We start from the raw sequence: 26,468 nt of genomic DNA, 5'->3' as shown, positions 1-26,468 counted from the left end.
GGAGCTACACTACCAAGTGTAAGGGTGATATTGAATGACATCAAGATTAGAAAACTTTCTACTGTAGTTGATAGAAAGTCAACTAATACTACTAGGCCTTTGCTGCTTGTAAATACTGAGATGATTGCTATCAGAAATATGGCTTTCCAAAACAGGCTTGCACTAGACATATTGCTCGCAAAAGAGGGTGGAGTTTGCCGGATGTTAAAGGCCCAACAGTGTTGTCCTTAGGTCCCAGATAAGAGTAAGGATTTGCAGAAGTTCATAAAGAATATTACAGGTTTGCAAAATGAAGCGAGTGGATTGGCAGAAGAAGGTTTTTGGGATAAAGTTTGACATGGATTTAGTTCATTAGGCAGGTGGATCACAGACTTGGGGAGTGGTATAGTAGGTTCTGTTTTAGACTACTGTTGATTATTGTTCTTTGTGCAGTATTCTTGATTGTGTGAGGGAAGGTGCACCAGAAGTACAGGGAGCAGAAATGGTTTTCAAGAAAGGGAAAGGATATGAGACTTGAGAGAAAACAGGATGACTATTATCATGAAATGATATGATTGGAGGAGTTCAAGAGAACAGTAATTGCCACAAAAAAGGTTTAAACTTAGTTAATCTGATAAGATCGGGAGATAAGATAAGAGATCTGGGATGGCTTGATTCACCATCAGAGGGGGGACTGCAGAAGTGTAGTCTTGATACTACCTGGAGATAATGTAGGAGTGCAGGAGTGCATCATACTCACATACTGTCATCACTCAAATATACACTGTTGTAGAAAACGTACTAAAAGGGGTGGAGCAGTTTATATTAGATAATGTGTTATTTGAAATAAATGTATTAAGACTATGATCAATAATTCTATGGAACAATTTATGTATTAATGTGACAGGAGAAGAATAACCTAAAATGTACTATTGTGAAATGCTTACCTAGGATGTATACAATTGATGTTTAACGTTATAAATGTGATTTTAATTATGTGCAAATGCATTTATACTGAGACATTTATATTTCATAGCATTTATTCATTTTTTAATCAGTTGCATTTATTTTATGTGTAGAAAGGTGCACACATCTTCTGTAACTCAGTGCATATGTTAACTTAGAAAAACTAGGCCTCAAGAGGAAATTCATTTAGTTGCTGCTCACAATAAGATATGAAATGCATTTCACGTTTAACCTTCAAGTATGGAATGTCTGCTACTGAGTTGTTTCTATTGCAGGTGGGATAAGCCTAGTTATTTAGAATAAAGACATTTTTGTTTATAGATGGCAAAGCATCAGAAAGAGGAGTCGGCCAAGGGAATGGTGGTAACATGTGACGAGAGTAGTTCTCAAGGAAAAGGAATGGTCATGGACGAGAAGAGATAATGTGCTTTCTGGCTGAGAAAAGGTGCTTAAGTATCCAGTTGCAATAGGGCTGTGGAAATTTCCCAAGGAGGAGCCACATGAGTGTCACGTCAAAGGCAGATAATATTATGTGGTGTGTTTAGGTAAAGGGAGAGAGTCCATCTTGGGTTTCCTTTGGGAGCAGACTTAACTTATGCTATTGCTTGAGAGGCTTTAAGCTACTTGACCCATCATCAGAATATTTTCTACACAAGATTCCGATGGCTGGCACCTTTCTCCTTTCCTTATTTGATTATGTCCTTACTCAAATGCTTTTACTTTAAAGTTCCCCTTATTATTTATTATTTATTTTTATTATTTTGAGAATTTATAAAGCGCAACCGTCACCATTGCAGGCATCCTGGCGCTGACAGAGACCAACGAGGGGTAGAGTCCAGACAGAGTAGGAAGGCTAGCAAGGAAAGAGCCAGGTTTTCACCTTTTTTCTGAACTGCAAGAGTTCATTTGTGGACCTAAGCTCGATGGGGAGGGAGTTCCAGAGTCTGGTGGCAGCCACCTCAAAGGATCTACCTCCAGCTCTGACCTTTTTAAATCTAGGAACCACTACCAGTCTAGCATCAGATGATCGAAGTTTTCTGATAGGGGTATACCAAACAAACTTGGATTGTAGAGGAGCTGGACCGCAGCCATGAAGAGCTTTAAAAACTGTACAGAGGGCTTTAAATTGAATTCTTTGTCTGAGAGGGAGCCAATGTAGCTTTGCCAAGGCCAATGGTCCATGAGATCTTCTAGGCCACCCCAAGGCCAGTTTCGCGGCCGCGGATTGAACCCTTTGAAGCCTGTCCAGTAGATATTCAGGGGCCCCAAGCAGGAGGGCATTGCAATAGTCCAACCTGCTCAGGATAGTACATCTGACCACTTGGGCACGCGCGTAAGTGGGTAAGAGGGGCAGAACCTTCCTAAGTGAGCGAAGGATAGCGAGGCAACAAGCCGACGTTTTCTGCACATGGGTGTCCATGCTGAGTCCTTGGTTTAACATGACCCCAAGGTTGCGGACAGATTCTGCAGGCTGTACATTAGAGCCTGTTTCTGGGGGCCAGAAGTTGTTAGGAAATGGGCGGGGGATCCTCGTTCCAGCGCAATAAAGCACTTCGGTTTTTCCAACATTAAACTGAAGTGAGTTAGTCTTTAACCAACTTGACGTATTCCGTAGACAATTATGAAAGACCTCCATGGAGACGGAGTCCTCTCCTTCCAATGAAAGGATCAACTGCGTGTCATCGGCATAATTAACAGTTTTAATGCCGAATCCTTTAATAAGCCTAATTAGCGGCCTAAGGTACACATTAAAAAGAATTGGGCTAATAGCAGAGCCCTGGGGGACTCCGTGCAACACCGGAGAAAGGCATGATTGGTAAGGTGGCATAGAAACAGCCTGCTGCCTATCAGTCAAAAAAGAGTGGAACCATTGCAGTGCAGAGTCTCTCACTCCTACCTCCGCCAACCGCCTTAGTAGGATCTTATGGTTTACTGTGTCAAAGGCGGCAGACATGTCGAGCAGGATCAAAAATGAAGCCTGTCTTCTGTCTGCACGCCTTTGCAGTTCATCCATGGCGGAGATAAGAGCTGTTTCGGTTCCATGAGCGGGCCGAAAGCCGAATTGATCCTCGTCAAGTAGGAGATGATGTTCCAGGTGGGTGGATAGAGTGTTACTAACCACCCTCTCAACTATCTTGGCGGGGAATGGCAGCAGTGAAATGGGCCGATAATTTTTAGAGCAGTCAGGGTCCAAGGAAGGTTTTTTTAGCAAAGGGGAGACTAATGCCCGTTTCCAATGGGCAGGGACGGTGCCAGTCACCAGGGATTGATTGCAAATGAGATGGAGTGTGGGGAAAAGCTCATCTTCAAATTCCTTCCAAATTTTAGGGGGCACCGGGTCCAGGGGAGAGCCAGACACAATCCCTCTAGCTATCTTGGTAAATATATCAAATGTAAGTGGCAGAAACCTGCACAGTGACACCTCTGGTGCCAAAGCCGAATCGGGTAATTGGTCAACTAATGGAACCATTAGTTATTAAATTAGTGTAAGGAAAGTTAGGTTCTTTATGATTACATGCGTCATATTCTTAGAGTTAGTTAGTTGCTTTGTACTAAATAGGGTACATCTCATAGGGAGATTTGGACTTTCTCTTTGTACATTTATACAACTTTATTGAGAATTACCTCCATTGATTTGTTTCTGAACTTATAATTAAAACGTACTAAATTCATATCAAAGAGTCAAGTGGATTAATGTGTAGCCACATTGGCGCACTGTATTGAAATGATAATAAGTGATTTGATTCCTATCACCGCTCACTCTGCTAGAAAGCCCTATCCTCTCGAGAGGGAAACTGTGTAAATGGGCATAGACATTAACAAATGAATGGTGAAATCACATGAGTGACAGGTAGCCATCATAAAAAACTGAAGACCTGAACGAGGGAGGATTCGCAAGAGAAAGATTTGATAAAAGCAAACATTGTGATATTAAATTTGAGCAGAAAGATTAACTATAATAGTCTAAAATTAAAGTCGCTCAAAGCACTATCATTTCTCAGAACAGAGAGTCACATATTCCACGACTGATGCTATAGTGTTGATTGTCTTAAACTAGGTAAGCTGAGTACCTTACTGGCTGATTGCCCAAATTAATAAAAGCCCTACAATTTGAGTAATATCCTAGCTTCAAAAATCAAAATTTATTAATCTTTTCTACAGCCGCTCACTAAAGTATGCCCGGTAAGTCTTGTATCACATTGGGAAAAGGCTGAAAGAATGAGTTAGGTCATTTATTTAAGTAAGCATGAAAGACGTTTAAGACATTTCTGATTGCCTTAGTTCACTACATCATTGTTTCATTAGTCTTGTGTATACAAAGATCTTTTGCCTCTAATTTGGGTCAATAAAATCTGGGTTACTGGATATCTGTCCCATGTAATTCAGTCAAGCAACAGCTCCCACCAGGCTGCCCGTCTGCCAGATGTGGTCATGGAGCCATTAGCTTGACATCTCAGAAATCATTGATGCAAAAAGGATTAAAAAAAACAGGCTATTATTAGGTAAAGATGTGCCATCATGAATCTCAGAACTGAAGGAATACCTTTGTTAATCAAATACCCTCCAATGGGCATTTTCAATTTCTCCTTTATGAGGAAGAGATTGACGGTCCCAAGATCTAAAATGGGCCGAAGCCCTTGTTCTTCTTCGGAATCATAAAGTAGCGGAAATAACAGCTACTGCCTACTTCTAGAACTGGGACCCTTTCTATAGCTCCTTTGGCCAAAAGAGCTGGTATTTCTTCTTGAAACAGTTTCAAATGATCCTCCGACAGCTGTTCCTGAGTTGGTGGAATGGAAGGAGGAAAAGAAAGGAAAGGAAGAGAATAGCCCTTCTTGACAATCTGCAAGACCCACTTGTCCGTTGTTATAGATCTCAAGCGGGGGAGATGTTGACGAATTCTCCCACCCACTTGAGTAGTGTGGTCCTGCAGAATCAGCCTAGGAATGCGTGGAGGCTGCAGCTGCTAGGGGCAGTGTGGTAGACAACTTCTAGCCTACATTCTGAGGACGGAATGTACTGCGTCTACATCCACGCATGGCTTGGGCAGTCTGTGCAGGACGGTGGCTGAGATAGGGCTGACGCGGCTTGAAACCCCTTCCGAAAGGATGACTGGCCACGAGGAGTGGAGGAAAGGCCCAAGGCTCTGGCCATAGCTCGAGAGTCCTTAAACCTGACCAGGGCCCAATCTGCCTTTTCCCCAAAAAGGTGGATCCATCAAAGGGCATGTCCATCAAATTGGCCTAGACATCTCCTGAGAAGCCAATTGGATGTATGACGATACAACGCGTTCAATTACAACACAGTATGTTACATCGCGGTCTTGACAACGCAAGTTGTTACATCGACTTGCGCTGGAGGGCACTGGACTTAGGGACAGTGTGAATTACTATTTCAACTCCGGTCTACGTACAGAAGGGATGGTGTTGGAATAGTAAATACACTATTCCTTAGTCTAGAGAGCCCTCCACTGTAAGTTGATGTAACAACTTGCGTAGTCAAAACCGTGATGTAACATACTGCGTTGTAATGGATGCGTGGTAAAGGATGTTTCCCAAGCCAGTTGTATGAAGCCAGGCATGGCGCCTCAAGGCCACAGTTGTTTAAATCGATCTGCCCAGCGAATCAGTCATATCCAAACCACGCAGTATGGCGAATTTTGCTGCATCCCTCCCGTCCTTGACAGCTTGAGAGAGCACAGCCCGGGCCTCCTCTGGGACTTGTGGCAGCACCTGCGCAACCGTCTCCCAAAGAGAGTGGGAGAAACGGCCCAATAAGCATGCAGTGTTCACCTACCGCAATGCCAGACTGGAGGAAGAAAACTTCTTCCCAAATGAGCCCAGTCTCTTGGATTCCCTATCCGGAGGAGCGGAAGGGAATGTGCCCGGGGATGTGGAGAACTGCACCACCAAACTTTCTGGGGTCGGGTGTTGGCTGAAGAACTGTGGGTCGCCCGGAGTTGGGCGATGGCGGTGTGCATTCGTCCTATTCACAGGAGTCCCTGTGCTAGGTTTGGACCATGTTCCTAGAAGGACATCCGTAAGTGCCTCATTAAAAGGCAATAGGGGTTCAGAGGTAAAAGCCCCAGGTTGAAGCACTTCGGTCAGGAGATTAGTCCTGACCTGCACTGAGGGCAACTCCAGTCCAAGGCCCTCAGCTGCCTTCTTAACCACCATGGCATAGGACGCCCCTCCTCCGTAGCCACAGTAGGAGGAGAGAGCATGCCAGTGTCTGGGGAAGTATCCAGACCACTGGCTTTGCCAAGTTCCCCATACCAGTCCATAGTCTCCTCAGAGACATCCTAGTTCTCTAATGGGTCCCCAGACTCCTCCCATTCCTCTCCTGAGCCCAGCATGTCCACAAAGTTCTCAGGCGACAACATAGAACCCATGGGTTCTGTTGACCTCAGAATCGGCGTTGCTCGATGCCTTTCTGGCTCCGTGTCATCGGGGATAAGGATGGGGCTTGCGCCACTGATGGGCATCGGTGATGTCGCAAGCACCAACTTCGGGTTCGACGCCGGGGGAGGTTGTGGTGGCACGACCGGCGTCGACCCGGATCCAGGGTTGGATCCCTGAGGCCCCACCGGTGCCATGGCCAAAGCGGACGGTGTCAGACCCAATGGGGCCCCATCCGCACCCGCTGGGCCAGAGGGCTCACCAACGGGGTCATTCCTCTCAAATACACGGCACATGGCCTCGTAAAAATCTTTAGTTTGAGCTGCAGTGGCTCCGGCTCCCAGAAAGGGAGGGAGGCGCAAAGTCGACTCAGGCTCCAGCTCCGCAGAACCGTGCCTAGAGCGTCGGTGCTCCTTACTTCTCTCAATAAACACACGCCAGTTGAGGTGAAATCGAAGTCGGCTTGGACTCCTTCTTCTTCTTGTGCCTCTTCCCCGAGTGTCCAGATGATTCGAGATAGAGGACTTAGGGCTACAAGAGCGGTCCGGCGACCTCCTCTTCTTTAAGCTGGACCGTGACCTTCTCGGAGTCGGGCTTAACGGTGTCGACCGCCGGGCCACGAGCAACTTCATCGCCTGCTCCCTCAAGGTCTTCGGAGCCGTCGCCCGACAGTCCGAACACGACTTCGAATTGTGGTCGCGTTCAAGATACCACAGACATGCACGGTGGGATTGGTAACCGACATTATGCGGAAACAAGACCCGCATGGTTTAAAACCTGTCTTCCTACCAGACATCCCTTGCACATGAAGTCGCTACTCAAAAAATGTAGACAAAAGTCGAGAAAAAAGCCTGCCAAAAAGCAGCAGAGGGGTAGCTCTTCCCAGATCGTCACTTAACTGGTGCGGAAAGAAAAGAACTGACGTCTGCGCGTCTGGATGGCGCTTATGTAGGCACCAGGAAGTTATAACTGATGCTACTGACACCAAGGACATCACAGGGAACCGAACGGAGCCACCCAAAGTTGTGCACAAAGGGTATTGCTCAGCAAAAGTTTCCGGATCCACCCTGGGAAATTCAAAGGTAAGGAATCTGCAGCTAGAAGTCTTTATCAGATCAATATGATACTGGGTACAAATATAGCCTTGTGAAAAGATGCAACAGTGCAGCACCATGAAAAAACATGCAGTAGCCTATGTATTGGTTGAAGTGTGACTCAAGCTCGAACTAGAACAAATGGACAGGTACATGACATACATTTTTGTATTTTCTCTTCTCTATGTAAATTCCTAATGGCCACAGCAGAGTTCTTTAGATTCTGTCATGGCCTACAGCATGTATGTGAATAAAAATGCTGACAAGGTGGCATCAAGCACACTGTCTGGTAAGACACAAAAAAAGCTAAACAGAAGGTGCACTATGTGCAATACTTACATCCACCATCTGCTGCACATGCTTGATAGTAGTGCCATGGTCAGAGGGACCCCACTCTAATACTGCCTCTGGGGGTTTATAAGGGGTTGAAGGCTAGAAGCAGAAGAGAGACAGTTTGGGACACAGAATTAGCAAAAGATGCTGCAGTGTGTCTGAGGGTTGTGATGATTCTAAAGTTGCCACCTACTCATATGCTTTACCTTCCAATACATTCCTTATAAAAGCAGAAGAAACATGCCCTTTACATTCCTTACGAGAGTACACACACCTCAGCTCAGAGTAACACAAGCAACACTTTTATTAACTGCATAAAGGCCAAAACAACAAAAACCCAACTTACTTTAAATAGAAACGTGGAATGTTCCCTTTAGTTTACCACCGGGTCTCACAATGAACATGTCCACTTACTCACCTTACACAATATTAAGAATGGACCATTATTTCATCCTAAACTAAAATATTTGCTATGTCCTTGAACTAACTCGAATTATCATTCAGCTGGCGTGATACATACATTGGTAGTTGTATTCAATTCTAGAAATTCAAATAATGCCATGCTAGTGCCCAATGCAATGCCCTTCAAGGAGAACATCAATCTGCTCCTCGTTAATTTATGGCTACTTGCTCAGTGGATAACGTGTCTCTTCAATCAATTTGGAGAGAGTCTATCAATTTCCCAAATCAATCGTGTTAATGACCGGCGTAGATGATAGACTTTCCTAGTATTCGAGGGACATCATGAACGAGCTCATTTGCTACAGCAAGAGACCCCCAAAGAATGGGTCTGATTGGTGCCGTAGAATCAGCACAAATGTGTGTGGTCACCTTCGAGGGCCACCATAATTATTAGAATGAATGTTCTTCCCTGCAAACTTGAGGGTTATTGTTATTGATCTGGTGCTAGGACAGAACACCAGATCTTTTGTACTTTCACAACTCTTGATGATATGGAAAGGCTATGCCATTTTCCATTCATCTTAAACAACTACCAATGAATGATAAGACGAATGCACCCTGTTAAAAGTAAAACATTTCTTCATATGCTGGTAAACATAAGAGAAGTTATAGGTAAAATCCTCTAAAATAACATGAGCCTTTGTGCGTGGACGTTTTAAATCCGGCCCCCACTTCCACCCACCAATGCCCACCTCCTCCATGCATTCCCCTTCTCTTACCAAGGTGCGTGGATTTTTGGCCTCTCGAGAGTACGACAGCTGGTAAATGTCATCTTCTGTGTAGAATAGGTCCAGGGACAGCTGAATATAAAAGACATTTGATAATTAGTTGGTATGGGGAAGGCAACCCAATGCAATCACATATCTGTTAAACAATACTCCCAGCCGACATTCCAGGTGAAACCAACAAATAAATCAGGATTTTGTCTATAAATAAATAAACAATCAATCAAAATAAATTGGAATTACTCCAGTTATCATGACCTGTAGATTCTCCTCTTCTTTATCTTCATAATCTCTCCATGCCCAGTGTGATGCCTGACATGTCACTGGTGCTCAACTTCTAGAAACTGACCCATCATGCTCAGTAGATCAAAAAGACTCACAAAGGCATGAAACAAGCTGAGCGCAATGTCAAAGGCAGATTTTGAAAGCAAAATATCTATCTCTCTAAAAGTCCATAAAGTATCAATAGAAATCTACCACTTAGACCACAATAAGTTTCTTAGTCAAATACAAAATGACCAACTGAGGTTTTGTAATTCTCGAGTCTGACTCCATTTTGTTCTGTACCACCATTTTGTTTTGCCCTAACGTAGGCCTGTGAAGGTAGCCTGGCGAACAAAGTGGCCTGGCCTTCTTAGTTCATGTATACATTAACTAGGTTTCTTTCTGACTCTGAAATGAACTGTAAGAAACTGACCTCTTCACCTGAAACTGACCTCGCAAAGCCAATTTCCCTGATCGATCTTTGTCGGAGATTGCCAATCAATGTTCAGGACATCGTTAACTTTTAGTTTCCTTGCACATGCCTTATCTTGTTCAGCATCTGTTACTGTTTCTTTTTTATGTTTCTTCATTACATGGGTTATGCTTTTAATTATAGGGTTGTCCGGCTTGTGGAGATTGAATTTGAGACATTCCTAATAATTAACTTTTGGGTTGGGATACTGTAAATTGAGTTTTTGCTATGTGATACTTTGTTTGAAAATGTACCTTATTGGGTAGAATTTTGTGCAGTGGGTGTACATTTATAATGTGAATATTGGGTATAAAAGGAGATGTCTCGCCTTAGTAAAATGAGAAGTCTCCTGAGAATTTACACCGTGATGTATTTCTAGGATCACTGTTACTAGCTGCAGCTAATAAATTTGGTCTCTGATGCCATCCAGAAGTATTCCGTGTCTCTGTGTACCAAGACAGGAGAACTCGAAGATCTTAGGCATGCCCCTGATGCCGCTGGGTTAAACCCCGGTTCTTCACAACCAACAATCCAAAATAATTGGATCCCACAAGAAGCCATTTAATTTTTCACCTAGTGTACTGACTTCTACAAAGTTACTCAAGGATCTAAAATAATTGCTTAGCAGAAAATAAAAGAGACATTAAGAGAACGCATGAAGCTGCACAATCTCAAGCCTTGCCAACGAAGTCCTGCTTGTATTATTACCTCTCGCCAAACCGGACCTGATGAATCTAAGCTGTATCACCCTTCACTGCTCCCTCAGAGACCACTTCATCCTCATCATTCCTAAAAGGGAGAAATCTGAGGAATATATTTTCGGTACCAGTTGAAAATTCATTAAGTCGACCCTCAACCTAAATACTAATTCAGAGTTAAAGAAAACACTGCTTATTTTGTTCCCTAAAACAAGGCCTAATTGAAAAATCCTTGTTACAAAACAATTAAAATTAGTTAGTCGATGGTTACATTAACTGGGCCTAAACATCAAATATTTTACAGATGTGGGATTAAATCGGATTTCATCAATCTATAAGGATGCAAGCAGGTCCATGCTGTGGACTTTATTGGCTATGAATTTGTTCTTTGAGGATTACTTGAAAGCCTGAATGAAAGGCATCGCTCTGAGGTCCAAAACAAGAGGGGAAAACGTGGGCAACAAAGGAAAGTGATCGACTGCGATAAAGACTACACAGAGATCATGATGTGTTAAAATGTAATGCTGGCACTTGTGATGGACAGCAGAGGTATATAAGTGGGCTACATATGTGAGAGTAGTCTCAAATAAACAGAGCCATCAAAATACCAATTAGACAGGATCCTGTAAGGTGCGGACGAAAAAGTTGCATATTAGCTCGAGGAGCACCTGTCCTTCGACAAAAGTGAGACTCACCTGTACCTGGAAACCTTTACAACTTCCATCACTCCCTACTTGATTAGGGGGCAATGTCAAATGTCTTAAACTAGGAGGTAAATATTGCAAGGGAGTGAATTTGTGGAGAGTTTTTAATGTGAGAGAATGTTTAAAAAGACAGGGCAAATAGTTTGCAATGTAAACAAGCATTGGAAATGCAATAGGTCTCGCCTTTGATTAAGTTAAAGCCATTTGCTTTGCTAATGGTATTGTATAGCAAAGCAAATGGCTTCAACTTAATGAAAGGCGAGACCTATTGCATTTTTAATGCTTTTTTTATGTAGGCTGACCAAGGAATCCTTAGATGGCCCTGGGACCCTACCAGTTCCTTTAGTGATAGTTTATAAACCTCTAATTCCATGGTGGACCAATGCCAATACAGCCAAAGTTTCACCTTGACAGTAAAGGAGATGGGTCATACTCCCATGCCTTTCATACTCCAAACCAGAGGCTTAACCGCTCGCGTGTGGCAGGAATTCCAGCCTTGTGCTGGACATTCCAATCGAGGGCGTGGTCGCGACGGAACCATTCCGTCATCAGCACAGCCCAACCGTTACTCATGACGGAATGGTTCTGTCACGAGCATGGAAGGGGTTGGAGTAAAATCAAATCAAGGAATAACTTTTCCTGCAGTCTGCCCACTGCCACACAAACCCACTGTATGTGGGCCTGCCTTTATATCTGCTAAGCCAACTAAGGTACAAGGGGGTGAGGTGATCTGACAAAAATCCCATAGTTGGTCCAGGTTTACTGGTCGAAAGTCGAAACTCAGCAGCTAGAGCAGATCTACTCTGAATGAGCCTGGCTTTATGGAGGGACGGAAATCACCTGCATTCAATGCTTTCAGTACTCATGCCCCACTTTACTGTGTCTTAGCTAGCTTCGCTGGCACACTTCACACTTAAAAACGCTGGGAAGTAGGAATTTTGTTTATAACACAAAACATTAGGTTGGCAATATATGAGTGCTTTACTTCATGAGCGCTAAACGGCCAAGCCAGTGGTAGTTTAAGTGTTTTGCCATTCCCTGCCACTCAGAGAACCCCCTGAGTGCTCGGCCTTTTATTGTAAGTGTTCAAGGTAAAGGCATCCAAGGGAGTAGGCACCCATTGATATATCAATAAACTGAACCTCAGATCACAAGCTCAAATTCTGACAAGACCAACTAAACCTTACATATTTATGAGGTCGGTAAACCGAGTCCTATTTCGATATGATCAACTCATTTTATTTTTACAACTGCTAGGGACCGGTGGTGACAAAGTTGGAATATCATTCTAACTCTTTCACAGAATCTCCAGGTGTGCTGGAAAATGTATGAAAGGGTAGGCTTTGTTATTCAAGAGCCAAAACCGAAGCTTTTTTCAAGTGTTTACTGCAACAGCCCTTGACTATTTTGGGAAAGTACAAACCAGGACGACAAGTATAAAATTTTTATTTTCACACAGCCAAAGTGGGGAAAGCAAGGTCTGAGGAAGGCAAAACCACAAGGGAATATAACTGAGAAAAAGTCTGACTTATAACATTTTTGAAAGGAAGGCAATTTTCTGCTTATTAAACCTCATGACCTCTGATCCGCAAGAAAATAGATTTTTTTTAACGTTTTTCGGTGCCAATGCCTCAGGTGTCTTCAGCGCGCAGAATATTCTGCGTTGCCACGGCCTTGTAATGCCATTTATAAGCTGAAAGGTAACCATTTTTCTGGCCTCGGAATATGGTAAAGCAAAATCAGTCCTTCTTGGAAGCCAACCTGTACCTCCTGACTGCACAAGCATCTGGGGCACGTGCATTAACCTATCGTGCACATTAGCGCTATATTACAAACAAGTAAACAAAATCAAGCTGCGCAACATCAGCGGCGATCATGCAGCAGGCTGCACTGTCCATATTCGGATATGTAAAAACCAGGAGAGACTAATAAAGCACACATGTTCCTACTCACCCTCACACCTTGTTCCATGGACAGGGAAAGGACTTGCCAGGGGGCTGTGTACCTGAACATGGCTGGTCCCTGCCATGCGGGCGCGCAGCCTGGAGGCCAAGGACCACCTGTTTGCCCCCTGGCACCCCCTCACAGCTTCTGGCTCGGGTACCACAGACCTGGCCTGTGCCGGACTGGCGTCTGGCCTCAGTTCGACCCCTAACATAAAGGAGAACCCCCGCTGCAATGGGAAAAGTAGTGTCATAAGGCACTTTCCTGCTCAAGGGAGGCTTAGATCAAGGTCAATTAAAACCTGGGTAAAGGCATTTGCAGACGCCCTGCTGAGGGCGTGGAGGCGCAGCACTGCCCTCTGCCTGCCACTTACATGTTATAATAAGGCAATCACATTTAAGTTGTTAAAATGGGTGGGTTGAGTGCCTGCTGCAGAGACCTGTGTGCAAAGGTCAGGTCCCAGGTTTCTATGGCTCATTCTTCTCAACTCGAACAAATGTGTAACGTTGAATGGAAATTACAGCCTTCTGCACTCGCCTAGGGGCACTTTTGTTAGGAATCTACACAAACATTTCTATTTTAACAAAACTTGCTGCATTAACGTTAGACTCAGGGTTTGAGAATAATTTAACAAAAAATAGCACATTCTTTGTCAGACATGGCGCTGCGCGCTCCAACAAAGGCATCAGGGTCACATACTTCATATAGATTCCAAAGAAAGATAGTATTTAACCCAGCAACTCGCCATCGCATTTCTTTGCCCTGATTACTTTACCCGCAAATGGCAGCCGCGAGTCTTATTAGAAACACAGAGCCAAACTGGAAGTTAACACCAGTAAAGAAAAATAAACCTGAGGTCAAATATGAAAGAAGGCAAAGGTATTAACCCTTCCCACCCCCTCGTCGATATTGCATACACTTCTTGCAACATTGAGATGAAAATAACCCCCAAAGTTTTTTCAAACACTGAAAGGTCGGAAAAAGCTTGGCGAGACACCGCCCAGATTACGGCAGAGTGGCGTCCAAGTGCCTAGCAGTGCGCAGAAAACAGTATTTTACGGTCAATTTCAGTGACTCAGGGCGTACGAGCACCTGACCGGAAATACTTTCTTCCCCAGAAAGGAATGCATTGCATTCGGCAGTCACAACTCAGGCCCAGGGTTCAATCCCACCATGCGGCCGGCTGCGTACACTCTTCAAAAGCGCAGCGCTGTCCCGAAAGTGAAAGAGGATCTCAGGATCTCTTGTCTTTATAGGGCCATGTGTTTGAAACACATGGCCCCATAAAGATAAGAAACCTTTGCAACAGGAGGAAAGCAGGCAAGCCCGGCCAAGTGGGCCGTCGGAAAAGCCAAAAATACATGAGACAAAAAGCTCTTTTCCAATGGCTGGCCACCGATTAGCATAAACAGTGATGCCAACCAATAAAAAAGAGGGGCGGGCTGAAAGCCCTTTACTGAAACTCCTCAAAACATTAAATCTTATCGAGCGAGCTGCGCATGTGCGCAGCTACGCTAGCCGAGACCTAAAAAGGGCACAAAAAAGATTGGCTGACTTTTGAGGAATGTGGATGAGTGGAGAGAACATCTGAGAGACAAGGGACAGTGGAGTGGGTATTTGAATGGATCTAATGATTAGGAGGGACTTTAGAGCAGTGCAGAAGAGAGTGATCTTGGAGGAGATGAGAGGTCAGAGGCATTGGTTTAACTCTAGCTAATGTTTCGGAATTTGCAGTTCTCAAAGCAACAGAGAAGAATGCAGGATTGCAAGTTCAAAGAAGCAATAATAGCTTTTGGGAAATAGAGACTTATGTAGTGTCATTTATAGCCACCCCAAGTTAGTTATTGCGAGGCTCTGAATAGAAGGAGGAACAGTGTAACACCATCATCATCATTAGGGGTATCTAGAGTTCCGAACAATACTCCATGGATCACTGTTGCCACCTGTGATGCAGACTTTCCCGCTGAAGTCTATTAGAAGGGCCCAGTCAAAGAAGAGAGACAGGATACTCCAGGATCAAGAGTCAGTCAGAAGTGAGCCAAGGCCTCGCAGAGTGCAGAGGGAAAACTAAGATCGACTCAGCAACCTCTCTAGTAAAGAGTGAGAGTGGCTCAGTGATGATGTTTCAAGTCATGCTCCAATCCAAGCAATGTTTCATCTATGTTTCAGTGTGCGGTCCTGGTCTGATTGCTTCTAGGTAAACCCGTTGGGGATTAATTATGTTATATGTATCAGGAAAAGAGGAGGGTGGTGGATGTTAACTTGCTGGTAGGGTGTATTTTACTTCCTTGCAGATCATTGCAGGATTACCTCTGTTATGGCACTGTCACTTGTAACGCATTTATGTTTTTGCATACTGTCTGATGTAAGGGGATTCCATCGTTATAGCTAAGGGTGGCAATGCCACCTATGGGAATCAAACCCAGTCAAAGCTTAGCAACTGGTTAGGTAAGAGAAAGGATTTTCAGTGTTACTATTTTAAGAAGAGCCCCATACTCTGTGTATGTTGTCACATTTATGGTGTAATCTGGCATTCTCTACATTTACCTTCTGTTGTGTGTTTCCTGCATGGCCCATTGTAATTTTCCTTATGTTAGCCTAATTGTGCACGTTGCAGGCCGCACTTTCTTTTGCACATGTTACTATATAAACACGCTTGCTTTTGGAAAGGGAAGACCACTCGGTCCCCCCGAACGTATGGATGGGTGCCCCGATCCCCCCGGGAAACCATTTTGGGCGGGAGGCGTGTTTCGGCTGGTATGCCCAAAGCGGCGTAGCCGGGGCACGCCCTTCCCGCCCAGAAGGGGTTGTCCTAGACACCCGCCCGGAAGACCGCGCCCAGGTGGGCGTACCCGAGGAGGGCCCCCGCCCTCCCGCAGACGGATAAATAGAGTGGGAATCGAATGAAGCGTCCTCTTGTTCCAGTGCTCGGAAGGCTGCACCACTCGTTGCTCGTGAGCCCTCGATGGAACAAGCAGCAATTTTGAGAACTTGTAATCTTTGTTCTTTCTCTTTCAGTAATCAGGCGTCTGTAGGATCTAGGACCTCGTCGATCAAGTCGAACGGAGTGAACGAAGTCATGTCCGGCAAAAAGGCGGGAAAGAGCTCCGAGTTGGAGAAGATACTGCGCACTTTGTCGAACCGAATGGCGGTCATGGACTGTAAACTGGGTAAAGTGGATTCGATCGGTACGGGCTTAGCTGAGGTTAAAAAGCAGATAGCAGCCCAGAACAACCTCTCTGGGCGGCCTAAGAAGGTGATAGGTCCGGCCTTGCCGGGAGTCGCCCCAGAGGGTAGGGGGAAACGTAGTAAGAAGAGGGCGGGTTCGGGGGAGGGCCCGGTTCCTGAGGTACCCCCAGCAGGCCCCGTCACACCGGTGGACAGCCCGGTACCGAGTCCGGATGTGGGTTTACCAATCCCTGTCGCCGGTTGAGGATGATCAGATGCCCCCAGAACTGGCCCTTCAGTTAGCGGCAGTGTTACCCTGGCTTAAGAAGAAAACAGGGGGGGCAGTGGCTGCGGGGGATCCGGCTGAGGAAGCCAGATTAATAATCGAGCAGTTACGGCAGTCAAGAGAAGCTGGGACGGCGAATGTTCCTTCTATTCCCCCACAGGTGGCACCGGGAGTGACGGCGGTTGGCCGAGAAAAGACAGTAGACACGGCGGTTGAACCCGGTAAGAACCCGTTACCAATGGTAGGGGAGAATTCAGTACCTTCGAGGCGCGAAAGGGTGGCCCAGCACATCCCAGCGGCCACGAAGGAAATGATATGGGGGGACAAGTATGTTAATATGTTTTCACTGTTGACCGACCATCGTGAGATGGAGTACGCAAAGACCCAGAAAGATTTATGGCACCCCAGTGTATGACGGGCCAAGATGGCGGAATTTAGGGTCGACGAGACCATAGCGAACTGGGTGAAGGCCTTCTCTATATTTACGGCAGTAATGGGGGAACGTAAACCTGAAGTGTTGCTCGATCTATCATGTTACCAGAACAGAATCATGGATTTTTAAATGTACGGGGGGAATGAATGGAAAGGTTATGATGTTCACTTTCAAAAATCTAAAGAGTTTGATGTAACTTTAACGTGGGATTGCCTCGACACAGTGTCATGGCACAAACAGCTCTTGCCTGGATCGGCTGGTACGTTCTCGCCGGGCGGGAGCGGGTCTGGGGCAGTGCAACAAAGGCCGGCGCAGCCCTTTCGGACAAGCGCTGGGGGGGAATCACAGCCCAAGCCCGGCGGAAATGGGGGCAAGCGCGGCGTTTGTTGGGGTTTCAACAGAGGTAACCGTAACAGGCCCCAGGGAACATGTAGGTTCCGGCATGCTTGTGCGGGCTGTGGGAACTCCTCACACCCGGAAAGTAGCTGTAGGTCCAAGAGCGGTAGTTCGGGAGGAAAGGGGGGATCCAAGCAGGATTGATGTGATGCTTGGGAGGCAGGCATCTTCACCCATCGACATCATGGCTTTGACTCCCTGGCTGAACAAATACCCTGATCATGTATCCGCCGGGATTTTGAGGAATGGTTTCCTATATGGCTTCAACATCCCGGCGGGGAATTTTCGGGGGAGCCCCTTTTGTAAAAATCAGCTGTCTGTTCAACACAACCCGGCAGTGGCAGCCAAGAAAATTACCAAAGAGGTCAGCTTGGGACAGGTAGCAGGACCTTTTTCATGCCCGCCAGTGGCGGATTTTGTGTGTTCACCTCTAGGAGTGGTTCCGAAGAAAGACCCAGGGGAGTATAGACTCATTCACAATCTGTCGGCCCCGAGGGGGGCCTCAGTGAATGAAGCCATTGACCCGGATGTCTGTTCAGTTCGGTACGCATCGTTCGACGATGCCGTTGACCTGTTGAATCACCTGGGCCCCGGTGTTCTGCTGGCGAAATCAGACATCGAATCAGCATTTAGGTTGCTCCCGGTACACCCGCGGGACCAGCGCTTGTTAGGATTTACGTTCCAGGGGAAGTATTACATGGATAAATGCATGCCCATGGGCTGCTTAATTTCTTGTGCTTATTTTGAAATGTTCAGCTGTTTCTTAGAATGGGCTTTCTTCGAGGCCACAGGGCATAGACACGTGATGCACTATTTAGACGACTTCCTGTTCTTAGGGCCGGCAGGCACTACGAAATGTGCACAGGCACTGCAGGATTTCTGCATTCTCATGCGGGAGTTTGGGGTCCCATTGGCGCCTCGAGTGGCATAATCACATTCTACAATATCTGACATCATACCATGCAGAGATGTTTAAGTCTCTCCAATTAATCATATCCCTCGGAACATGTGCAGTAACTGGTAATATTTTCCAATTTTCTAAGCTTTCCTGCACAGAGGACACTGCAAGGATATTCACACTCCATTCCCAGGTGTGTACTGTAACCAACAAAAATTTGCAACAGAAGTCTTGCAGGACTGTTTCCTGCTGCAGCTGTCAGTGAGTGATAGAAACCATAGAGGAAGGGGTGGGAAGGCTTCGGGTAAATGATAATGTTTTATATCCCTTAAAGCTCCTTGAAGAGGGAGAAGCGCACTTGTACCATTCTCTGGCAGCTGCTATCCCTTGAAAGACTCAAAAAACAATTTGATGGACAGAATGTAGATCAATGTCTTACATTCACCCCAGTACAAGGATCTGGGCCTAAATCCATCGTTTTTTGCACTCCACACCACCCTGGGTCAGATAATGGCTTTATGCAAAGCAGCTCTGACCCTGTGCCCCATGGGAACAGTCCAGTCCGAACTACAACAGCCATATCTTTCCCAGACCGGAATCAAGCATCCGAGGACCGGACCGGTTTCGAGGTAACACCTCTCATCAGCCCGGCTAGCTTGACTCCAGTGGTGTGGAGGCTCTGGGACCCACGTCTGAGCTACCCCAGTACACTCAGGGAGAAAATTACAAAAAGCAATTTGATGGACAGAATGTAGATCAATGTCTTACATTCACCCCAGTACAAGGATGTGGGCTTAAATCCATCGTTTTTTGCACTCCACACCACCCTGGGTCAGATAATGGCTTTATGCAAATCAGCTCTGACCCTGTGCCCCATGGGAACAGTCCAGTCCAAACTACAACAGCCATATCTTTCCCAGACCGGAATCAAGCATCCGAGGACCGGACCAGTTTCGAGGTAACACCTCTCATCAGCCCGGCTAGCTTGACTCCAGTGGTGTGGAGGCTCTGGGACCCACGTCTGAGCTACCCCAGTACACTCAGGGAGAAAATTACAAAAAACAATTTGATGGACAGAATGTAGATCAATGTCTTACATTCACCCCAGTACAAGGATATGGGCCTAAATCCATCGTTTTTTGCACTCCACACCACCCTGGGTCAGATAATGGCTTTATGCAAATCAGCTCTGACCCTGTGCCCCATGGGAACAGTCCAGTCCGAACTACAACAGCCATATCTTTCCCAGACCGGAATCAAGCATCCGAGGACCGGACCGGTTTCGAGGTAACACCTCTCATCAGCCCGGCTAGCTTGACTCCAGTGGTGTGGAGGCTCTGGGACCCACGTCTGAGCTACCCCAGTACACTCAGGGAGAAAATTACAAAAAACAATTTGATGGACAGAATGTAGATCAATGTCTTACATTCACCCCAGTACAAGGATCTGGGCTTAAATCCATCGTTTTTTGCACTCCACACCACCCTGGGTCAGATAATGGCTTTATGCAAATCAGCTCTGACCCTGTGCCCCATGGGAACAGTCCAGTCCGAACTACAACAGCCATATCTTTCCCAGACCGGAATCAAGCATCCGAGGACCGGACCGGTTTCGAGGTAACACCTCTCATCAGCCCGGCTAGCTTGACTCCAGTGGTGTGGAGGCTCTGGGACCCACGTCTGAGCTACCCCAGTACACTCAGGGAGAAAATTACAAAAAACAATTTGATGGACAGAATGTAGATCAATGTCTTACATTCACCCCAGTACAAGGATCTGGGCTTAAATCCATCGTTTTTTGCACTCCACACCACCCTGGGTCAGATAATGGCTTCATGCAAATCAGCTCTGACCCTGTGCCCCATGGGAACAGTCCAGTCCGAACTACAACAGCCATATCTTTCCCAGACCGGAATCAAGCATCCGAGGACCAGACCGGTTTCGAGGTAACACCTCTCATCAGCCCGGCTAGCTTGACTCCAGTGGTGTGGAGGCTCTGGGACCCACGTCTGAGCTACCCCAGTACACTCAGGGAGAAAATTACAAAAAACAATTTGATGGACAGAATGTAGATCAATGTCTTACATTCACCCCAGACAGCAGCAATGCGAACCCCATGGGCATGTGTGCGCAGCTGCTGCATCTGCCATTGAGTGACAGTAGAGACGGGGAAACAAACGGGTGGTGTACTTGGTGTATTCAATGGGGTATTGCTAAATGATGGGGGTAGCCCTGAAGACTGGTCAGGGGCCGCCGAGACTCCAATATCTCACATATATGTATAGGGCACGGCCTGAATAGGGTCCTCTTGAAGGGCGGAGGCCATAGGGGTTGCGGAAGGCTTTTGCTACGCGTCAGAGGGGCTTTCTTTTAGTGAAAGAAAGCCTTCAGCTCAAATGATAAAAGAACAACAATTTCAGCAGGAGCCTTGCATGCTGACGAACTTTAATTCGGTGACGCTGGAATCCACAGGCGGAAGGGTAAATTAATACATGCTTATGCGGCACTGAATTAGCAAATGAGACCTTCAAAGCATGTTCTATCATCATTAATGGTCAGCAGAGCATGCAATTACCTCTTGTTCATGCGAGCTTCATCACGACCCTATTGTGAGGGCTCAGGACAAAAAAGGCCTTTTAGGTCTTGCATAGGCAGCACTTGACCTGTCTCTCTGAGATATGCTGTATTCATGTATGGACTTTAAGCTCCGCCCATTTTCCGCCCTTCTTTTCAATTAGCTCTTGTTATTGTTCTTTTTAAATGCTGGCATTTCATTTGTGAATAGGCATAGTAGTCCCTCATTTTACATTTTTGCATCCTCCCATGAGGACTGCCCCTGCTGCATGTGTTCTTACCTTCAATGTTATTTATGGTGCTCTTTGAGCACTCTTTTCTTACTAGGTTTTGCCTAGTTTGGTGGCGCGCCACTTTGACCTTAAACGCGCCTTTGATTGTTTAAGAATGGTGCCGCTTTCACTGCAGCGTATTTGTATTTCTTTATTTCACATTGTAGCATGGCCTCTCTCGCCTCTGTTTATTTATAAACTGCGCCACTTTGACTTTAAGAAAGGAGCTGGTTTCAGTACAGCGTATTTGCATTTAATCATTTCAGGCTGGCAAACCAATTTATTTGCTTTTTCTGAAGGCGCTGAGCCCACAGCTGGTTGTTCTCCCATACCCCAATCACCCCCTCCCGCTGTTCACTGTTAATCCAACTTGCTTCCCTGTCCTAGCCCCTCATCTACCCACCTCTTCCTCCTTCCTGAATCACTCCCTTGCCGCTGTCTCCTCAGAGCCGATCACTTGTCACAGCAGCAGCAATTCTTCCGAGCAGCCAGCCCAAGTCACAACATGTCCAAAGTTCCATTTTCATTATATACACCCCCTTCTGTGTGTATCCAACCGTGACCCCATGCAAAGGAGAGCGAACTGGAAGTGATTCCCAACCACGCCTTACTTTAACTGCTGCTTCTCCCGATTTACAATAAACTATGTTATAAAATGTACTGCAATTTCCCAGCAGGCTACTCCTGCTCTTTTTCCGGCCTCCCCCTTCAGACACCGCAGAGTTGTTTAATCGCAGCTCTCTTCACTCCCTTCCACCACACGCAGGCTCTTTAAATAAACAAGCATTTGCAATGCAATAGTCTTGCATTACTTATTATTTGCAGCTTCAATAACTCGCACTTTCAGTAATGCGTGACGTTTTGTATTGCAAATGCTTGTTTTGCACAGGGATGATTCCTTGGTAAATGAGATGCATGCATTTTTTCCTTGCCATAGAGTTTGTGACAGTAAGGGGTTATTCTTACTTTGGACTGTTAAAGATGCATCCATAGGCCCAGTGATGCAACAACCGAGGGTGAGTTGAGGCTTAAGAAAAGGCCAATAGGTTAAAGACAGAGGAATAACAAGGGTGCCAGAGCCCTAGTGCAATCGTGGAAAACGGGCTACTAATAGTTGGTCATGTAGTAAAATTCAACAATATTTAAGGCTCACTGGGCTCCTTAGGCCTTTGGGTCCCATTGTTGGGGCACCTGCTTCACAGTTGATAGCTACGCCCCCAGTTAAGGAAAATGGCTGATAGCTGGACAGGTGACTCAAGTGATTCTCTTTAATTGGGAAATAGGGTTGCCATACACTGTGTCACTTTTGTAAGGGGTATGGGAGCAGATAGGCCACAGAATGCTTCCAGAATGGTCAACAGGGTGCCTAGTCTTTTCTGGAGGGAAATGTGTGACAGCATTTTCGGGCAAATTAGGCCATGCCTACACCACATAGACTTCAAGAAAAGATCACTGAAAGAGTTCAATGCTGTATTCATTAAGGAAAAGAGCATTTTGTTGTTCTCGTTCAAAGCAACCATGATGAACAATGAATCCTGAAAGATATAGCTGCATTTTTACCTCACAATTTCTGTATCACAGTAATATCACATTTTTAAAATGGGCTAGGAATGCAAAAAAAGTGTCAATTAAACTGTTCTAAGCAGAAAAAGGTAATACATGAGAGAGGCAGTTTATCCCCCTAGCAGCATCCAAGTGGATAACCTAGTGGTTGCTCGATTTGATGACAAAGATGGTAAATAGAACATGTAACTCTGCCTACCGTCAGAAGGTGAACCACATCCATGCTGAAATTGAAGGGTGCCTCCGCCTGCTGCAGCTGCTGCAGGTCCAGGATCTGATGGTACAAACTATGAAGCTTGCTCAGGTTGATCTTGTTGTTCTCCAAGAAGCTGGGTAACGCTTCATTCAGTGACACCAAGTCTTTCAAATGCACCCCCAGTATGGGGATCTTGAATCCGGTGCACTCGCTGTATACTCGCCGGTAGGTGCTGTAGTTACTTCTAGAGGAGAGCAGCTCTGTCATCTCGTTCAGCGTCTACAGTGGAGGAGAAGACCAGGCTTGTCATTTGGGGACTAACATGTTTCTTTGTTAACACAATTCACTGTGGTTAAATGTTCTGGGCCAAGGCATGCTTAAAGCTTCAATGTTCTCATCGCTGTTATCTACTATGAGGCAGAGAGCTAATGCAAGACCGGGTTAGGACTAGTCTACAGAGCAATAAGGCGGAGCCCGATGGGCTGGTCTCAAGGGTCAGTGTGTGGGCAGTTTTTGGGCCTGTTTGGTTCTGCGTGATGTTTTTTAGGGTTGATATTTCTCTGATAATAATGTGTTACCATCACATAAATGTTGGACACTCACTTTGGTCCCCATATACATTTTTGGAACATAAAATTGTGTCTATTTACCTCAGCAGTTGCGTACACACGTTACGTATAATCTGTCCTAAACACTTCGGGCAATTGACTGGTCTGGGAAATGACTTTTTCAAACCTCTCGAATGTAATCATGATTTAGCATTTTTTACAGTATCACAGGAACTGCACTGACCTAACTGACACACTGGAAAGCAATGTTGCAACACGTTTACCGGTACATCAAAGAACATCACTGGAAATTGCCTCACAGGAAGTGACACCATCACTAACGCTGGCTGCACACTGTTTGTGCTACGTAGCAACACCAAACACAGAAAGCAGCATTATGCTGTTGGACACATTTAGCACCAGTGTCACCCATAGCCAATGTTCATGAATTGTGTACACATCCAGTAAAACTTTAAATCGAATAAGGTAGTCTCTCTTGGGGACATTGCTACACCCAACTAGGAATGGACCTCTAAATGACTTTTGGGGATATACTAATTTGGTTACGAAATCCCTGGCAGGCCTACAAATCCCCCAACCCTAAGTAAGCATTTCACACTTTCCAAGACCCCTCTCTGGCCCCCCATGGAAACCGGCATGGGATGTACGTGTATTCAACAGCACTTTTAATAATTTTGTTCATGGTAGAATGTGCAGATCTGACCACGGACTTGATAATTAAACCTGATCAATCTTCATAAAACTGTCAGCCTGCTCTAGTCGAAATTAAATAACTGGACCTAATTTTGGATTAGTGTAATTAATCCAGATAACATTAGTTTAAAAATAGATATATGTATATATTTTACACCAAAGTCCACCAGGAAAATGTTCTTTAAAAAAAACAGAAGGCACCCGGACCAATCCGGATTTATGCCTCATAGGAATACGGCGCTAAATCTGCGTAGATTACACGGGGTGCTGGCTAAGGCAGAGTCGATCTCTACACAAGCAGTTATACTGGCCCTAGACGCAAAGATGGCCTTTGACCTTGTAGAGTGGAACTACTTGTTTGAAGTTCTGGCCTGTATGGGCTTTGGCCCCAAGTTTATTGCATGGATTAAGTTATTGTACGCTGACCCGGTTGCGCAGGTGGTGGCAAACGGCCATATCTCGCGAACGTTCCCTCTGGGAAGGGGTACTCGTCAGGGTTGCCCCCTCTCGCCATTGCTGTTTGCAATTGCATTGGAGCCACTAGCCACTTTAATACGAACAACGCCGCTGCTGAAAGGAATACGCTGGGCGGAGGGCTGGAAGGACCGGCTTTCCTTATATGCGGACGACATGCTGGTCTACTTAACAGACCCAGAACATGGGGTGCCGGCGCTCCTGACTCTCTGTGATAGCCATGGTAAGATATCGGGCTACACGTTAAATTGGAACAAATCGGAGATGTATGTCCTGAGGGATCCGGTCCCGGCCCTGAGTCCAGAATGCCCACTAATGGCAACTGGCTCCTCCTTTAAATACTTGGGCATCCATGTTACAAGGGACCCAACGGATTTTATGAATAAAAATCTGGTGCCTCCCATGGAATGACTCAAACAGGATGTTAAGTTTTGGGCGGGGCTGCCTCTGACGCTGTTGGGGAAGGCTGCACTTTATAAAATGATTTCCTTGCCCCGCTTTCTGTATATACTTGAGAACACTCCGTATCCGGTGGCTCCGAGTTACTTTAGGAAAGTAGCGGCATTGGTGTCAAGTCTTCTGTGGGGAAACCTCCCGGCACACATTGCGCAGACCAAACTACACAGGGGTTGGTATGATGGCGGAATTGCATTGCCTAATTTGAAATTGTACTATTGGGCGGCACAGCTGAAGCCCATTAACCAATGGATACATGCTCCGCAAAACGATCCAGCATTTCAAGCCGATAGGGCACAACTAGGCGCGAATAGCATACTGGCTCCGCTGTACGATCAAAGAAAAGTGCGTAAATTGGAAGGACCCACCAGACTTACTGCAGCGCTATGGCATACAGCGACAGCGGCACTAGGTTGGAAGGGGAGAATGAATAACCAAGCTCACACCACTGTGGGACTCTCGAGCCCTGGGAAACCTGAGAAACAGCAGAGGCTTCTCACACTGGGATACAATAGGGATATCTACAGTAGGGGATCTATGGGAAAGGGGAGAAGTGGTGCCTTTTGCCAGACTGAGGGAACTATATGACCTGTGAGAGAGGGAATCATACAGATATGTTCAGATACGGCATGCGCTGCTCACTGCCATACCCCCTGAAATGGAAGTGCCGGAGTTGTCCCCGCTTGAAGACCGCCTCCTCACAGATTTCATGATTGAGCGCGCGACATCACTCACATACCGCAAACTACTCAACAACTTACCGGACCCAATGACTCCATTGAAGGAGAAATGGGAGGGTGACATCCATGATATGGACGAACACGAATGGAATGAGGCGATGGCGTCGCCTAAGGAAGTAGGTATCTCCGCAAGATTAAGACTTGTACAACTGAAAGTTTTACGTAGGGTATATTACACAAGGACCACATTACACCGCATTCACAGAGCACAACACCCTTACTGCCTTCGTGGATGTGGGGAGGAGGGCACGTTCTTTCACACATTATGGGACTGTCCCCGTATCCAGGAATATTGGAGGCAAATAATGCGAACAATATCACAGACACTAGAGACCTCCCTACTCCCTGAACCACGAAAGTGCCTATTAAATGTTTGGGACTCTAATGATTTGTCCAGGCACGGTCAACTCTGGGTTACGTTGGGCATGATAATAGCTAAGCGAGACATCGCACAGCGCTGGGGGGCGGCGGAAGTGCCAACAAAAACACAATGGTGCCTAAACATGGACAGGGTGATGGTGACGGAAAGGGCGGTGTACTCTAACCGGGCCTGTCCGGGGAAGTGGAATAAAATTTGGACTCCGTGAAATTTGTACAGAGGGGAGATCTGTGAACCCTTGCTGGAAGACGATCAAGCAATATCAGATGAGGAAGGGGAAGAAGACTACTAGACTTCACAGATTCTACAGGAAAGGGTGGCCACGGGACGCG

At 45.9% G+C, this 26,468-nt stretch overlaps 1 protein-coding gene across 2 annotated transcripts in view; it reads right to left on the bottom strand.

Annotated features, from left to right (window-relative positions):
- The window catches only part of LOC147692464 (RAS guanyl-releasing protein 4-like), a 516,206-nt gene that overhangs the window by 214,021 nt on the left and 275,717 nt on the right, over positions 1–26,468 (bottom strand). For both annotated transcript variants that reach the window (XM_086938673.1, XM_086938674.1), the window contains 3 exons: positions 22,829–23,104; positions 8,953–9,033; positions 7,778–7,870 (listed from right to left, as the gene is read on the bottom strand). In XM_086938673.1, the coding sequence (XP_086794799.1) occupies positions 7,778–7,870; positions 8,953–9,033; positions 22,829–23,104 (450 nt within the window). The remainder of the gene's footprint in view (positions 1–7,777; positions 7,871–8,952; positions 9,034–22,828; positions 23,105–26,468) is intronic.

The sequence above is a fragment of the Lissotriton vulgaris genome, chromosome 9 (assembly GCF_964263255.1).
Source record: "Lissotriton vulgaris chromosome 9, aLisVul1.2, whole genome shotgun sequence".
NCBI classification, from domain to species: Eukaryota; Metazoa; Chordata; class Amphibia; order Caudata; family Salamandridae; genus Lissotriton; species Lissotriton vulgaris.
The sequence above is the reverse complement of the archived record's forward strand: the minus strand, read 5'-3'. Positions and strand labels throughout refer to the sequence as shown.